The sequence below is a fragment of the Pogona vitticeps genome, chromosome 5 (assembly GCF_051106095.1).
Source record: "Pogona vitticeps strain Pit_001003342236 chromosome 5, PviZW2.1, whole genome shotgun sequence".
NCBI classification, from domain to species: domain Eukaryota; kingdom Metazoa; phylum Chordata; class Lepidosauria; order Squamata; family Agamidae; genus Pogona; species Pogona vitticeps.
The window spans coordinates 179112195-179128705 of record NC_135787.1 but is presented as its reverse complement, the minus strand read 5'-3'; the positions used below and the strand labels follow the sequence as shown (position 1 = coordinate 179128705).

At 39.5% G+C, this 16511-nt stretch overlaps 1 protein-coding gene across 34 annotated transcripts in view; it reads right to left on the bottom strand.

Moving 5' to 3' along the window:
- The window catches only part of ERC1 (ELKS/RAB6-interacting/CAST family member 1), a 208586-nt gene that overhangs the window by 140000 nt on the left and 52075 nt on the right, over positions 1–16511 (bottom strand). For all 34 annotated transcript variants that reach the window (XR_013536771.1, XR_013536766.1, XR_013536773.1 and 31 more), the window contains 3 exons: positions 8884–9051; positions 6754–6891; positions 2819–2959 (listed from right to left, as the gene is read on the bottom strand). Coding sequence is in view for 22 of the 34 variants with exons in the window: in XM_078376313.1 (XP_078232439.1) it covers positions 2819–2959; positions 6754–6891; positions 8884–9051 (447 nt within the window). In the remaining 12 variants the exon portion in view is untranslated. The remainder of the gene's footprint in view (positions 1–2818; positions 2960–6753; positions 6892–8883; positions 9052–16511) is intronic.

Below are 16511 nucleotides of genomic sequence, written 5' to 3'. Positions count from 1 at the left end.
CAGGATGCATGACCAGGAAAGAGGTGTTGTCACCATGGATCCTATAGAGATTCTCGGTTCTTTTCGAAATCGAGGTAGCATTGGCCGGGTGGTCCCAGAATTCCTTAATAAGATCCATCAGTTCAGGTATGAAAGACAAACTGACTGGATGTGTTCGCTCGGCCTCGATATCCCCGAAGATGAGATTTTCTTCTCTTCTTGGGGACTGTTCAATTGCAAGCTTCAAAGCCTGCGCCATGCGGCCAACCATTTGGGTGTAGGAAGAAAAATCTTCCGAAGGAGAGGATGGCTTTAAGTTCGCTGCCTCTGGGGGCAAAGGTTCCCCCGGGATCGGAACTTCCAAGGACACCTCCGACTCGGTGTCGTCTTCTGCACCGGAAGATTCCTCTCCGGGATGCTCTTCCTCTGAGTGGTATGGAGAGGATGGAGGACGAGGTACTTTCGGCCCCGAAGGTGTCTTTTTCGGGGCCGGAGGACACTCCTCTGCAGGTCGTTGAGGTGGCGCGACAGGCGGTGCAGTCGGGGCATCCGTCGGCGCCGTAGGCTTACCGGAGCCCGTTTCCGAAGGTCTATTCGGGGACGGGGTTCGACGCGGAGAACGTGACCGAGAGGATGAGGAATAGGAGTACTTGGATCTCTTTCTCCTATGTCTCCTATCTCTTGAGGTAGAAGAGGACTCGGTAGAAGAATCCCTTCTTCGCCGTCTCCGGTGGGACCTCTTCCGACCCCGACTGTATTCTGAGTCGGACGGTGAGGAGTCCCTTCGGCGTCGGTGGCCTTGACGGTGCCTGCGTCGATGACGGGGTTTTTTCGGCAATGGTTCGTCGTCGGCAGAGTGTGAAGCTGGACGCCGAGGGACTGGATCTTCGACTGGCTTGGTAGGTCGACCCCGTGGGGGGGGAGAAGATGCCGATCGACCCGACTCCGAAAGGAGTGAAGGAGATCGGGTGGTACGCCCGGTAAGTATTGGGCTGAGCGGCATGCTTTCGGCGCCGGCAACGAGCTTGTCGAGCTGGCTAACCGTAGGCGATTTTCCCAAATCCACCGGAGGCGGTTGGCGAGGTGGAATGGGGGCGCCTAAGTCGGAGACCGAGTCTCGGTCCCGAGAAGAGTCCTCAAGAAATGGAGAAGGGACCGAAGCCGAGACAGGTGGGACGACCAGGGTAATCTCCTTGGTCTTCGCCTTAGCCTTCGACGCCGCCTTGGACGGACCCTTCTTCTTTGTCGGTGCCGAAGTTGAAGAAGAAGGAACATCAGAGGAAGACTTCTTTCCAGTAGGCAATTTCTTAGATTTCGCTTTGGAAACCTTCGTGGACACCTCCTTGGATGTCGAAGGAGGGGAAGAGGAGACCAAAGTGACCGATGAACGAACGGTGGAGACCGACTGAACGGATTCCATATCTGACGGTTGTGAAGCTGAGAGAGTACGGTTCCAGAGAAAATACTTGAGGCGTTGCTGACGAGATTTTAGGGTCGCCTTGGTGAATTCCTTGCAATGCTTGCAAGTGGTGGGCGAATGGGTCTCGCCCAGACAGAAAAGACAGAGGGAATGATGGTCCTGGAAGGGGAGCTTCCCGGAGCAAGCAGAACAGCGGCGGAAAGGTCCCTTTTTCGCTGACATAAGCCAAGCGGTGAACGAACGGTAGAGAAAGTCAGTAATTGAAGAAATCCTGCTGGCGCGTGGCGCCTCAGCAGGAGGTAATAGGCCTCAATCAGGATCAAGCGGGAAGTGAAAGTACTTGCAAGAAGCACGCCAGAGGCAAGGGAAGGTCAGCCGGTCCGAATTCAGGGCAACGGAGATGCGGATAGACGATAGGCAAGCCAGGTCAAGTCCAAAAAATCTGAAAATAGCGAAAGGAGAGTAAAATCTCAAGAGCTCTAACCGAGAGGTTCCAACTCCGCGGGCGGATAAATGGAACTGGGGATTTTTGGCGGGCTGCACTTGCGCAGTGCAGGGCAACTCAAACATTGTATCTTTTCCCTCATAGCTCTGGAAAATTCCGAGAGGAACCAGCGCAGGCGCTGTTTAACCCATCAGTGTGGATTCATAGAGAACCACGTTAAAGAACAGACAAGTGCGTTGCACAGATTTCAGTTTTAAGGTAACTGGCAGAGATGGATTTTGCATTTATGCTTTCCACAACAAAATGTAAGTATTTTTCCATCTGAATTTTTTCCTCTTTACCTCAATATGTTATCTGCCAACTGATGAAAATACTTCATTCATGAAGTCAACTGTAATCTACAGAACATTTGTCACAATAAATTTGTTAAGTCTTCAAAGGTGTCACAGGACTGTTGCTACTACTTACACTACCTACGGACTACTAAAAATGTTATATTTCTCTTGCTTGGGACATAGACACAACAGTTTATTGAATTTGCTGGTCTTCAATTTTGGGGGACATAGTCTGAAAATGGTTCTTTGACGCAGAAAGAGAACTGTCTCCTAAAATAAAGAGCTTCCACCTCACGTGAATATCCATTTCCAGGCATAGTGATCTAAATTTGTTACTTCAGAAGCGCAATTCCAGAGCCAAAACATAACAAACTTTTTAAAAAATCAACTATTTACAATCCACCCTCTTCACAGTTACTCAGTGGATTATACTGTATGGGTATGGATTCAAGTGGTACTACAATTTTTTATCAATAGTCTGGACCCCAATTTCATAGGCCATAATAGGCTTTTGCATGAACATTCACTTGTATAATACAAATTTATGTAAGTTTCATAGAACTAATATTTTCAATTACAATTCCTTCAACAAAGTAAGACTGTAAAATATATATTTGTGATTCTGGTTATATTTGTAACCTCTTTCTCTGAAAGATCTCCTTGTAAGACGCTGACTTTCTCTTTCAGATCCTTTAGATCCTTTTTATAGTTGTCAATCTCCTCCTGTTTTTCTCGTTCATCTCTATCACGCTGCTCCTTCAGACGTTCAATAGTACGCTCCTGACCCAAGGGAAAAAGAAAAAGGAAAAAAAATCTGTCTATCCAAGCATCTTAAACTCTTAATGGGTGAGCAAATGCTGATTTCCACATTTCTTTGTTCGCCCAACTCAGACACAACCCCACTGAGGTCAATGGGACACATTTTCTAGGATATATAGGATCACAACCCTAAACAAGCCACTGTAACCTTTCACTTACACGATTGACATTCAAATTAAAAAACATATGGTATGTATCTACTGAAGAGACTTTCCTCCCTTAGAAATGAATTCCAAGTACAGCATACTACAAAGATAGCTGAGTCACAGAAACTGAAGAATTGAGAAAGCAGAAACTACTTCTGAAATACCCATTAGAAAACATGCCGTAAAGTTAAAGAGATCCATTGTTTTGCATCTTTAAAGGGAATTGTCACCAGGAAAGTTAAGAATAAAAATGGCAAGCATGAGCATGCATTTAAAGGATGCGAAAATATAAAGGAAGCAATTTGTTCAAAGGATACACCAAACAACATTTAATTACTTGGAAAACAAATGACAAATTCAAAAATTCATTTGGCAAATATGAAATCAAAACAGTTTACAAGCCAAAAAAATTTGAAACAGAATCTCTGGTTAAATTCAGACAACTACAGTGGGGTCTTGACTTAAGAACGGCTTGAGTTAAGAACATTTTGACTTAAGAACCACTCTCATAGGAAAATACTGACTTGACTTACATACTTAGATTTGAGTTAAGAACTGAAAAAAAAAAAACCACGTGGGAGGCAGGGAAAGTGCAAAACGTGAACTTTCAGTTAACTGTTGGCCAGTGAAAAGGGTGCCTGTCTGCTTCCTCACTCCTCCCAGCGTTTAGAGAGGGGATTGGGAGACAGTCTTCACGCTGCCTGGTACTGTACTGCCTGGACTGTATTTTCCCTGCCTTCCCTGAACCTTTCTTGACCTAAGAAAAAAAGAAACAAAATATCCCCCTCTAGTGGTTAAAGGTGGAATAGCAGCTTCCCATTAGTTTCTATGGACGGAAAAGAGCAGCTACGGATCAAATGGTTTTCAATGCATTCCTATGGGAAATGCAGATTTGACCTGAGAACTTTTTGACTTGAGAACCGCCTTCCAATACGGATTAAGTTCTCAAGTCAAGACCCCACTGTAAGTCTCACCTGGAGCAGTTTTACAAACTCTCTTTAGAGTGACTGCATTTATTCTGAGATTCTGTAACTCTTTACATCAATTATATGTTGCCATTTACACAGGAGATAATTCTGAGATACATTCTAAGATTGTACAATTTGTAGCATGCCTTCAGGCGAGCGGGCACGTGTTCCTTTGGCCCTCAAAAATGTGGAACATATATGATATGGCCCTCACGCTGAAAAGTTTGGAGACCCCTTCTGTAGAGGATCAAATCTCTATTTAAGCCTTTCCCAAAGGGTGCGCTGCAATGCTTGGGTGAGCTGCCAAGTCTCTTGAGGGGAGCCATGGGAAAGGGAAGGGAACAGAGAACAAAGTCCCTGTTGTCATGATCATGGGATATGTGGTCAGAAGTGTGTCATGATGATGGGATATGTAGTCAGAGAAATGTAAACTGGAGTCAGATAGGTTCTGTGTGAAGATGATTTGTGGGACTTTGGAATGTGTTTTTCTAAGCATCCTGAGAGTGTTTTCCTGAAGACTGTTACAGCCAAGCATCCAGATAACTTGAAGGCCAAACTGATAGGCCCTGGGAGACTCAACATTCCAAGCTTGTTGCAGAAGACATAAACAACATCTGGACTCTCTCATGGGAATGAGGATGGAGAGAGGTGGTATAACCTCTTAAATTTAATTGGTTAACAGCCCGATGGGCCATGAAGAAGGGAGGAGTACGGAAAAACAGAAATGGAAGATGGGTTATGTGAAGTGTGTTCAATGATTCCTGATGATGGATTCTGTGCTGATGATGGATTTCGTTCCATGATGATGGTATGAGCATGTAGCTTGAAGGAGAGAGGATGTATGTAAAGGAGAAAGAAAAAGGTGGGGGCTAGCCCACCATAGCCCAGTATAGCCTACCTTAGGTTAGCTTTCTAGTTTTATTGTTTTAATGGGAAATAGTTATCTTATTTAACTGCAATGATCTTTATGTTCTTGAATGCTAATGCTTTTGCAATATAAACTGATTTCTAATGAAACTTTATTTTCTAATAAAAATTAATTATTAAAAATCCTTACTGAGGACTTGTCTCTTGAACTGCAGGGTCTGGCTAATTGCAGTAGTGAAGAGGGCCACAGATTTGCTATCATTCAAGAGTCCTACCTGAGCTGTTGTGAGTTCTAAGGAATCACAAAGCCCATGTGCCTGTACCTGCGAAGTACTGAGTAAGTGCAAAGTGTTCTTCTTAGGTCAGACTTGTTCAAAAGGCTTATGTTACGCACTGATGAGGTCTAAGGACTCAATCCAGTGCAAAGGTGGTAGATAAGCACCGGTCGAATTCTCTGGCCGAATGCCCAACAACCTTTTAAGAGGCCGTGAGCATTCCACCTGTCTCTCAGCTGCAGCTCCTTGGCAGTGTCTGGAGATTCCAATCACCTCTTTGTGCTGTGTTGATCTCGCCTCACTTGGTCATCCTGGCTAAGGTTGTTGGTATGGCCCCGATTGCTCACTTGTGGATGGGCTGGGCTGTTTCCTAGCTGCCCATGGAGCTGCCTGTCTCTCACCCCACTCAGCCACGACTCTGTGGACTATCAATCAGGGAGCCATGGAAAGCGGGGTACGTGGGAGGAAGGTGCCTCCTCTGTACATCACCACTGTTGCCACCATTACAAGAGGTGGTTTGGGCCAGCTCCAAATCCCTCCACCTTCTTCCTGCAGTGGGATAAGGGGCTGAGCCAGTGGGGTAGGGATGGGTAGGGGTGAGAGGTGCCCTTTCTGGCTCTGCCTCCTTCTGAGGTGCCACGGCCTGCAGTTCACCTGGGGACAGTGGAGGAGGAGAGATCCTGTCAACCTGTCTGAGACTGAGTGGGCCAGGAGCCAAACCCAGGGAGAATAAATTGCATGTGAGGAAAGAGTGCCCATGCCCAGGATCGGGGAGGAAAGGGAGTTTGGGAACCACTGCTCTATATGATTATAACGGTCTTATGTCAAACAGGATACCCCCTCACTTGATTACTGTATTTTTAACAAATAAATGCTTTCTTTGTTGCATCACATAATCTGCCATTATATGTAATGGTTTGTTCTAAACAAACTCCTTGACAGCTTTTAAAATATCATTAACAAGGCAAAGAAACATTTCTTCCTTGTTTGTTTCTACCATGCCTTTCACAAGCTGCTCAAGTACAAGCTGGCAAAGCAGAAGCAAGTGAGTCAGTATAGTGATACACCTAAATAATAAACCCATATTTGAAAATCTAAATTTCATCTACAGTACTTTGTTTAGATGAAATTCCTCCTCAGGAACTATTTCAAGGAATGAACAAGTTGCAGAAGAAGTCATGCTACATGTGCTTTTAAATTTTATGTCAATCAAAAATGCAATAAATAAAACAAACATATAACATCTTGGATCAACAACAAAATAATTAGATAAACACACAGGAAACATAAAAATGCTCATTTTCATCTCCCCTAGCCAGAAATGTTTTACTAGAAATGTTTCATCCACAACGCTAGTGAAAATATGCAAGAGGAGCTCCGCCTTTCTGCCTCTGCTATAGAAGAAAACAAAAGGAATCTCTCTACAAACAGAGGACACCGTTCTGCCTTGGGGATCGCACTTGATTTAGTTAAGATTCCAATTTTTCCTTCATACTCACTTTCTCTGCAAGTGCTTCTTCCAGTGTGGTCAAGGCAGTATCGGTGTTGGTAGTGTCAGCTTGCAGGGATTTTACTCTTTCTTTCAAGCTGCTCATCTGTTTCTCCTTGTCCCGCAACTGCTCTTGTAGATTCTCAATCTTAAATGCGGGAAGAGCAAGAAATGAAACAGACCATGAGGAAACAATAATGTAATAGATTTCTGAAGACTACACAGAACTCCTTTCCTTAGTAGAGGACAACTAATATTCCATGCCTTCCCAGAAAGAAAAAGGAATCTTCTAAACAGCAGTATATTCCTTGCTATAAAGGGAAAATTTTAAAAATGACTGAAAGAAGCTTCATTTTGCTTTGAACAGGAGGCACCCTAACCAACAGCATCAGGTTTTTTTTTCCACATTTCAGATTCAGCGAGCAATCCATTCTGAGGCTCAGCCAAAAGGTATTGTCACAAAATTCACTGCGATATTAGAAAAGTCACTTTACCCAACTATAACTAAATGATTCTATTAGGAGAAATCAAAGAAGAAATATGATTACGAAGCCCACCTGAAGACTCACTCACACTGACTCCGACTCTCTCTTCCCATGGCTTCTGACTGTCTGTGCAGTAGCAAGAAATGTCACACGTTATCTCTCAGCCGCACAGTGACATTCACTTGTATATTCTCACCAGGTGCAGAAATACCAGTTATGGTCTATCAAAAAGTTATTTTCACAACCAATTTTTACTTTTGCTTGTTCTTAATGGAGGTACTAGGTTAGAAAAGCCATGTTTTACACAAACAAGCAGGGGAAATTAAGATTTTGTTCTACATTTCCTTTTCTTTCTTTCTTTCGTTTATTCTTTCTGTTTTAACTGCAAAAGACTGTAACATTTCTTCAAGTCTTCGCAGACCCCCTGTGAGGACACTGCAGCCTTCCCGGAGTCTGCAGACTACAGGTTAAGAACCCATCTTCTTAAGTCTTCCCCCTTTCCCCATGGATGATCCTAAAGCTCTTTGTTCCTACTCCCCATTTTCCAATCAAGCTTCTGGTGCTTTCTTATGTTACTTTGCATGCATATACAGTATACAGTATGTACAATATTAAGAAAATATGTCAACCAAATTGCTTTTGCTCTTCTAATCAACCATATATCTCACATTCATGAATTTATATTTATTATAATTACAGCAAACCTATTCCACTGTAGTTTCAACAGCATGATGAAGAGGATATCACTGAGCAAAATGCCTTCTACAATCCTTATAGGCAAAGCTTTATAAAATTCTGTCTCATTTATTAGTTCATTATTTTAACTGTGTCACAGTGAACCACTCTGTAGCCAATTCTATTTAGCCATGCTTGTCCTGTCATACAGGAACAGTTACTTCCAAAATCAGGTGGTGGCTTGTACCTCAAATATTATTAAGGGAGAATAAAAACAGAACTGATCAGGAAAGCACTCATTCCATCATTTTATAAGAGAAAAAAGAGGTCTGTGGGAGGGCCACTTCTTTGGTTTAATCTTATGTCCAGAAAACAGTTGCCATAGTTAGAGAACCCACACGTGCAACTTGTACAGAGATAATGAACAATAGGTACAATCATTTGCTTTGTCTGATCTAACCTACAGTATTTTTTCATACTGATCACATAGCTGCTCTCAGTGAGTGGGTTCATATGAAATTTTAATGAGAGGTCTCTCAATGCATTTTGATCACTACAAAAAAACAAGGTAGCACTGGGGGTACCTTAATGGATCTGCCGATCAACACAGACTATTGGCCAATATCCTGTTGTGCAATGGGAGTGACATCGCCAGCTGCTGCAGCTGGCTCCTAATTAAAGATTTTTTTCAATTTTTGGATGCACATTACTTTTTATCACTGCATGCAAGTCACACACACCTTAAAATTGAAAACGGAACTCCTTAACTGGTGACAATCTGCTGTAGCCAGTGACTTCACTCCTGCTGTACAAGTGGAGCTCCACAATATCAGCCATTGTATTTTATTCAATTACAAAACTATCTCCCATTATAATAGAAAGTTCAACTGCAAGCATACAGAAATTATTTTTACAGGCATGAGCGCATTACTTTCTGGACAAGACCAAACATCTCAATTCTCTATGTTTGGATAGCCTACCTTTTTTTGAAGAACATTAACCTTGCGTTCTTTCACATCTAGCATATCCTTGAGATCATGAATCTCTCCAGCTTGAGTTCCCTTTTCTTCAGCAATCTCTTGAATTTGCTTAGTTTTTTTATTTAACATAGTTTCCTTCTCCTCCAGACGTAATCGAAGAGCATCCACCTGAAGTTGTTCATAAGAAAAAAAAAAGCTTCAATGATCTTTTAATCAAAGCACAAACTACTGCTGAACAATTAATGTACATTATTACATTAAAGTAACATTAAAGTTTACTAGTTCCTAGAAAAGCCAGTAAACCTAATGTTTACATAAAAATCATCAACATTCTAATGGATGCTAAACTGCAAAAATAAGCAGTAAGAGCAGGAAGCCATGAATCTTCTTTGAAAAAAATACCCTGTATACTGAAATAGCAATTGAGAAAACAGGCTTCAAATTTTCACTCAAAGAAAACATTAACTTGTATATCCTGTTTCCCTGAAAGTAACACCTAACCTGAAAATAAGCCCTAGTATGATTTTTCAGGATGCTCATAATTTAAGCCCTACCCCAAAAATAAGCCCAGTTAAGTGAAACCCCACCCTCCACCATTATACAGCATTGTGTAGCAACCAGAAGGTGACATGATCGTATCTGAATAAATGTAGTTTGTTGTACACGAAAAAATTTTTTTCCTGAAAATAAGCCCTGAATGTGTTTTTGAAGCAAAAATTAATATAAGACCCTGTCTTATTTTCAGGGAAACCCGGTATAGCTAATTAAATAATATAATGATTCAGAAACACTTGGCACATAGTATGGATTCAAAAATACAACATCGCTTGGTTAGACGGCAACTTTTCAAACAGGAAACTCCTTTATTTTTCCATGTTTGATAAAGTAGCAAATTTAATCTGAATACATGTTTCAAGAACACATACCTATGCCAGTATACAAAATAAGAAACCATGTTGATGTTGTTATGTACTGTCAAGTCACTCTCAACATACGGTGACTCTATGAATAAGCAATCTACAAAATATCCTCTACTCAACAGCCCAGCTCAGCTCTTACAAACTGAAGCCTGGGGTCTCCTTTAGGGAGTCAATCCATCTCATATTTGGTCTTCCTCTTTTCCTGCTACTTTCTACCCTTCTCAGCATTATTGTCTTTCCCAGAGAATTTTGTCTTCTGCTGATGTGTCCAAAGTAGGACAACCTCAGTTTCAACATTTTTGCATCCAAAGAGACTTCAGGGTTGATTTGATCTAGGACCCATTTGTTCATATTTCTGGCAGTCCAGGGTATCTGTAAATTTCAAACAAGTCATTTTTTCCCTGTCAGCTTTCCTTACTGTCTAGCTTTCACACCCATACATGGCGATTAGAAATAGAAGAGTGTCGATGATCTTGGCCTTTGTCTTCAGAGAGATACACTTGATGGTCTAATTCCTTCATTGCTACCCTTCCAAGTCTCTGTCTTCTTTTGATTTCTTGGCCGAAGTCTCCATTTGCACTGATGACTGAACCAAGGTATACAAAAGCTCTGAATATTTTAATTTCTTCATTGTCAATGCTAAAGTTGTATAGTTCTTCTGTAATCATGTTTTTGTCTTCTCAACATTCAAATGAAATACTGCTTTGGTGCTTTCTTCTTTTACTTTCACAAACAGTCATTTCAAGTCAGTGCTGCTTTCTGTCAGTAAAATGTGTTATCTGCATATTGTAAATTTCTTCTACCAATTTTCACTCCTACTTCATATGAATTTAGTCTAGCTCAGATTGAACAGATAAAGAAATAAAATGCACCCTTGTATGACACATTTGCCTACAGGAAACCATGCTGAAGAGATGAAAGGATGAGAGACTCCTATTAAGAGGAATCTTATGAGAAAGAATTTGCAGTTCTGGAAAGTGACGTGAAAGCTGCTCTGAAAGCACTAGGAAGAAATAAATTACCAGGCGTAGATAGGATACTGATAAAGCTATTTTAAACCAGAGACTGAATCTGTCAAAATCCTAACAAGACTATGCCAACAAATATGAAAAGCAAAGGCCCACTGACCGGAAACATTCAATGTACATTCCAATTCCTAAGAAACGATATGCCAAGGGGTGCAGTAACTACAGGATTATTGCTTTAATTTCCCATGCAAGTTAAGTGATACTCAAGATATTGCAACAGAGGCTTTTAATTTACAGTATATGGAGTGAGAATTGCTGGATTTTGAAAATGAATAGGCACTTGAGATCACATTGCAAATATCTGCTGGGTCAAACTAGAGCGCACCAAAGAGTTTCAGAAGATAACCAGCCTATGCTTTACAAACTACATCAAAGCCTTTGACTGTGTAGATCATGAGAAACTATGGGTTGTTCTGAAAGAAATGTATGTGCCTCAGCAATTCATTGTTCTGATGCATAACTTTTATTGTGGACAAGCTACTGTAAGGATAGAATATGGAGAGTCTGGATGGTTTCCTATAGGCAGAGAAATGATACATGTACCCTAAAATGATTACTCCCATGCGCTCTAAAATGCCCGGGTTATTTCTCCTTCTTCCTTTTTCTAGGAGATCTTAAAAATAAAATAAATGCCTGTTGCATACTGTTCAGGAACCTTGTTTATCCTGCTTATTTTGACATTTCAAAGGACAAAGACTGAGGAAACAACACAAGCTGACTTAAAGCATAACACAAAGTTCACAAAGATTCTAATAGCCTGCCAGTTTCCAGAAGATTCAATCACATTATATTAAAAAAGTCAAGAGGAAAAGCACTAAAATGTATGAATACAAATCCAGGTAACAGAAGATGGTTACCATAAAGAAAGACCAGTGTGGAACATGAGTGACACCAGGCTGTTCAATATACTAAAAGAAACCCACTGACCCTTATCAGCTTGGCTTTCACAAACAGTTCAAGCTAGCTAACCTGGCTGCTAATCCTACTTGACAGTATCGGATTTGTTTCTTATTAGGTAAATTCATTACTAGGCCATCAGTCACGGTGAGTTAAACTGTCTGCATTCTCACCATTTGTTCCTTCTGCACAACCACAAGATTGTCAGATGCAAAACGAAAAATTTATAAATTCCAATCTGGTTGATCAGACATTGAATAAATTGCAGCTGGTGCCCTAATTCTCTCCCTTAAAAACATGTTTCTTTTTTTTTCAAGACCTAACTGACCATACTGTTAAATTTGCCATAAGAAACAAGTCCTGACATTTAAAAATTGCTCTGGAAGCACTATTACAAGGAATCAAATATAATGATAAATAATCAATTGACTAAACTAAAGAGCAATGTTTTTGTTGACTACCAAAGGTACATGTGCTTATTCACTACACCCTTCAAGAAGCTTCCAGACAATCTTTGCATGTGTTTTTAGTACTGCTTTTGTTTACAGAGTGGTATTTGTTCCTTTTTAATATTTGCATACTCAAATTTGTTTTAATAGTTGTTTTTAGCTTTAAATATTATCTTTTAATGATGTAAGCTGCCTTGGGTCCTTTTTAAGGAGAAAGGCAGGGTAAAAATACTGTATCTGTCTGAAGACTGGCTGGTTGTAGCAAGCTGGTACAGATGTAGCAGACTGTCTGCTCTTGCTCTGTTCGAAATTTGGGAAATTTTGGCAAAAAGTTTTCAAGTTATGAGTTTTTAAAAATAACTGTTTCTTCTCTGTGCAGAAACAAGGAACCCAAAATGTCCCCAGGTTTAAAACAGCTCATAAAAATTAAGACTAACCTTGCCTATCTTGAAACAGAATGCTTGGCCCCACTTTTTTTTCTTAATTTGGAAAGAATCCAGGTTGCAGGGAATGAAATATTCTGGATCCTTTGCCTATGAGCTTACTCTGAATCCACTTAGAGGATTCTGCACTGTATTGCTACTTCTACAGGTAGCTAGAATACATGTTGTCAGTTTTAGGTCCAATGGGTCTGTATCTCCATAGTCTGAGCAACCTGTTGAGTGTAAAGTGACCTACTACAGATTGATTAGAAGTCAGTCCAGATATAAATAATAGTTTGCATTTAAAAGAACATAAAATTAAAAGTTTCGAAGTTCAGTTGTGGTTGCTGTTACGTTTCCTTAAAACACTGCATTTTCCTAGACTGGAATGGGCAACTTGCTGTCCTACAGGTACTGCAACTCTCACCACCTCAGCAAACCCCAACCTCTGTTCTAGACTAGCAGTCCATCTTGATCGATGAGTCTTTTTCCAAGAAATGTGATGCACATTTTTAATTTCTAGAATCATCAGCAATCATTAAGAGTCTTAAAAATGACTATTCAACACAACTCTTAAGCTTGTTACCCTTGGTCTTGCCAGCAGAAACAATACCTTTCTTTATTCATACCGTAGTAACTCATTTTACGCACATTGGAAGATTAAAGGGGGGAGGTCAGAGAAAAAAAAGAGAAAAGGAAAAATAAAGTGGTAGCTCAGTAGATTTTAATATGAGCTTGTGTGAAACAAAATCTACTTCTTTAGACAAAGGGAGTGCAAATAATATGTCTATATTTATACATATTTACCTGGTGGTAGGAGTCATGAGCAGTTGTGGATACAGACAGAAAACAGACACCGTGACAATGCATTGTTTACACAGGAATCAGAATATTAAGATGTTAATTACTTGAAACTCCAGGCCACAGCCAGGATGGTAAGTTGTGCATTGTGTAGATCTTGATGTGAGAGAAATGCTAGATGTTGTTTTGGGGATTTCAATTTTCTTTTCCACTAACAGAAAATGGCAACATTAACTTCAAGAAAGCCACTGGACAATTTTCGTTGTTGTCCTGGTTTTGATTTCTGTGGCATATAAAGTTATTTTAATCTAAAGTTAGTAATCTTTCATAAATTGAGCATGTTTAATTACAAATCAATAGCACCAGCAACTATCAATGACTAATAAAGGTCATTAGGACCTTCCTCTGACACAGTACAGAGCTGCTGCTACAGTCTGCCTTTTTACTCCGTTTCCCTCCTCCCTGTTTGCCTCAAATAATTCATCACATTCATTTCAATGAAATAAACCCAGAACTCTTGTTATTTTTGATCTCCTAGATTACATGTTATCACTTCAACTCAAGGTAACAGCCAGAATGTGGTTTGACCCAGTTTGCCATTTGTTCTGAGGGTTTGAAACGGCAAATCTGTGTTCTGAACTTTCAGGACAACTATATCAAATCCATATAACCACACGTTTCAATACAGGATGTGCAGAGGATCGAATCTGGAATCATGCTGGGTTCATATAATTTGTTCCATAATACAGCCTCAAAGAACATACTACAGCCACTGTAAACAATAAACCTCTTGGGTTTTGGGTTCAGTTCTCTAATGCATACAAATCTCCTCTTTTGGTACTGAACTAGTAGAGGGAAGGTCAAAGGACCAAATAATTTGGACACTGTATACACATACATGCACACAGACACATACACAAATATTCCTAGAGACTGAATTAGCCATATATTTGCCAATGCTGATCCAAGCAAATGCCCTCAGTAGGACAGTAATAAAACTGTAAATGGATGAAACATTTTGTTCCAAAATAAATGTTGATTTATATTTTGCTTTATTTACAAAAATATTTTAAGATTCTAGAAGTATTTATAATGGCTTACTTACATACTGATACTAACCTCAAAATCTTCTCCACCTACTTATCCCTTAGGATAAACAATCCCAAGGCAGGGTAATTTTGCACTTTACAGATGCTGCTCTGCCAAGGTTTGAATTTAGATGCATGCTTTCAACAGAAAATATGAAATATGTGCCAAGCTTTAAGTATCTGCACTTTTAAACTTCTGAATAAAATTATTTAGTTAGATCATTTTTAACATAATTTAACATAATATCTTTGTGATGTGTTTAAACAGATTCTTGTGCTCTGTTGCTTTTAAATGTGTTTTTAGTATTTATTTTATTTATCATTTTAACATATTTGTTTAGTTCTTTTAAAATATTTGTATATTTACTGTTTTAGCTATTAAATATTGTCTTTTTAATGATGTAAGCTGCCTTGGGTTCTTTTAAGGAGAAAGATGGGGGGAAATATTTTAAATAAACAACCATGTTGTTACTAAGAAATAACAATGATTTTGTGTTATACACACAAGTGCTCAGTGATTGTGTCAAATTTTTCAGAATTTTCATATAAGTTTTGCAAGCCCACACAATTTTAGGGAAAAGACAGTTTTATAAGAGCTTGAAACTGACCATGTCTGGTGAAGCATTCTAGAGTAAGACAATACAGCATCCCCCATCACTCCCAGCCAATCAGTTCTTAGAAGTGGGCTAGGAATGAACAGAGCAGAATTAGCAACAGTCAATAATCCTATACTGAAGAGGTGCCACTTAGGGAGCGTGGGATAACTTCCCCTTCCTTGTGATTCAAATCCTATACTGTATAGCTATTCATTAAGATCAACATATCTGTGTCCAGTTCTTTAAATTCATTGTATGAATACTGTTACAACAATTGAAATAGATGTGCATACTCAAGGAAGCACATCTTTGTTCACTAGTCTTCATCACATTAATATAACACAGGGCCTTACATTAATTTTTGCTCCAAAAATGGATTAGGGCTTATTTTCAGGGGATGTTTTATTTATTTTTTCATGTACAACAATCTACATTTATTCAAACAGTCATGTCATCTTCTAGTTGCTGCACAATGGTGGAGGGCGGGGTTTCACTTAAATGAGGCTTATTTTGGGGGTAGGGCTTATATTATGAGCAACCTGAAAAATCATACTAGGGATGATTTTCAGGCTAGGTCTTATTTTAGGGGAAACAGGATAGCTTTCTCAAGGTATCAGTTTTTATGAAAATTTATGAAAGAACTGGTGAAAGGTGTGATTTTACAGACACTTGGAGAATTATTCTCAGTATAGTTATAATAATAGCATAATCAATATAGAACTTAATGTTTCAACATTACATTCTGAATGCTTTCCCCTACACACAAAATTAGTCAGAAAAAATAAATTCAGCATGCAGCATGTCTATTAGATTTCTTGGTGAGTGGCAACAGCATCATTAGTGAGAATGAGGATCTGAGTTTCTATTTTCATTACAGATACAAAACACTTTTAGTATAAATGAAGAAGGTTATAGGCCAAAGAAGCCTTTGAATCACAATCTGATTTGAAGTATCAATATAAGGAAAAAGGACTCAGGAATATTACAACCATCGTCACAGTACCATTGGAAGTACACCTACTGAATTTTCATCACTGTATTACCATATTTTGCAGGACATTAATGGCCTGTGTATCATTAAACAATTAATGTCACATGACATTATGATTATTATGCAACTTTGCATCTGGTTATAAGATAAAATTCATAAAAAACATTTTGATATTTCAGCAAATCTTTTCCAATAAATGCAGAGAGGAAATTTTATCTGCAACATAACTAAACAATCATTTGATACAGTAAAAGAAATCAAGGCATAGGAAGGCAGTGTCAACTAAAACCTAATACATACTTATATAATATGGCCGCACTTTGCCAATTCAGTCCATTTTAGCATCCATCAATGGTTTATTATTACTGTATTAATTTGATGCATATCAGAAAATCAAGAATTACATTAATTGAACCTCTGGCGCCCTCCTATGGAT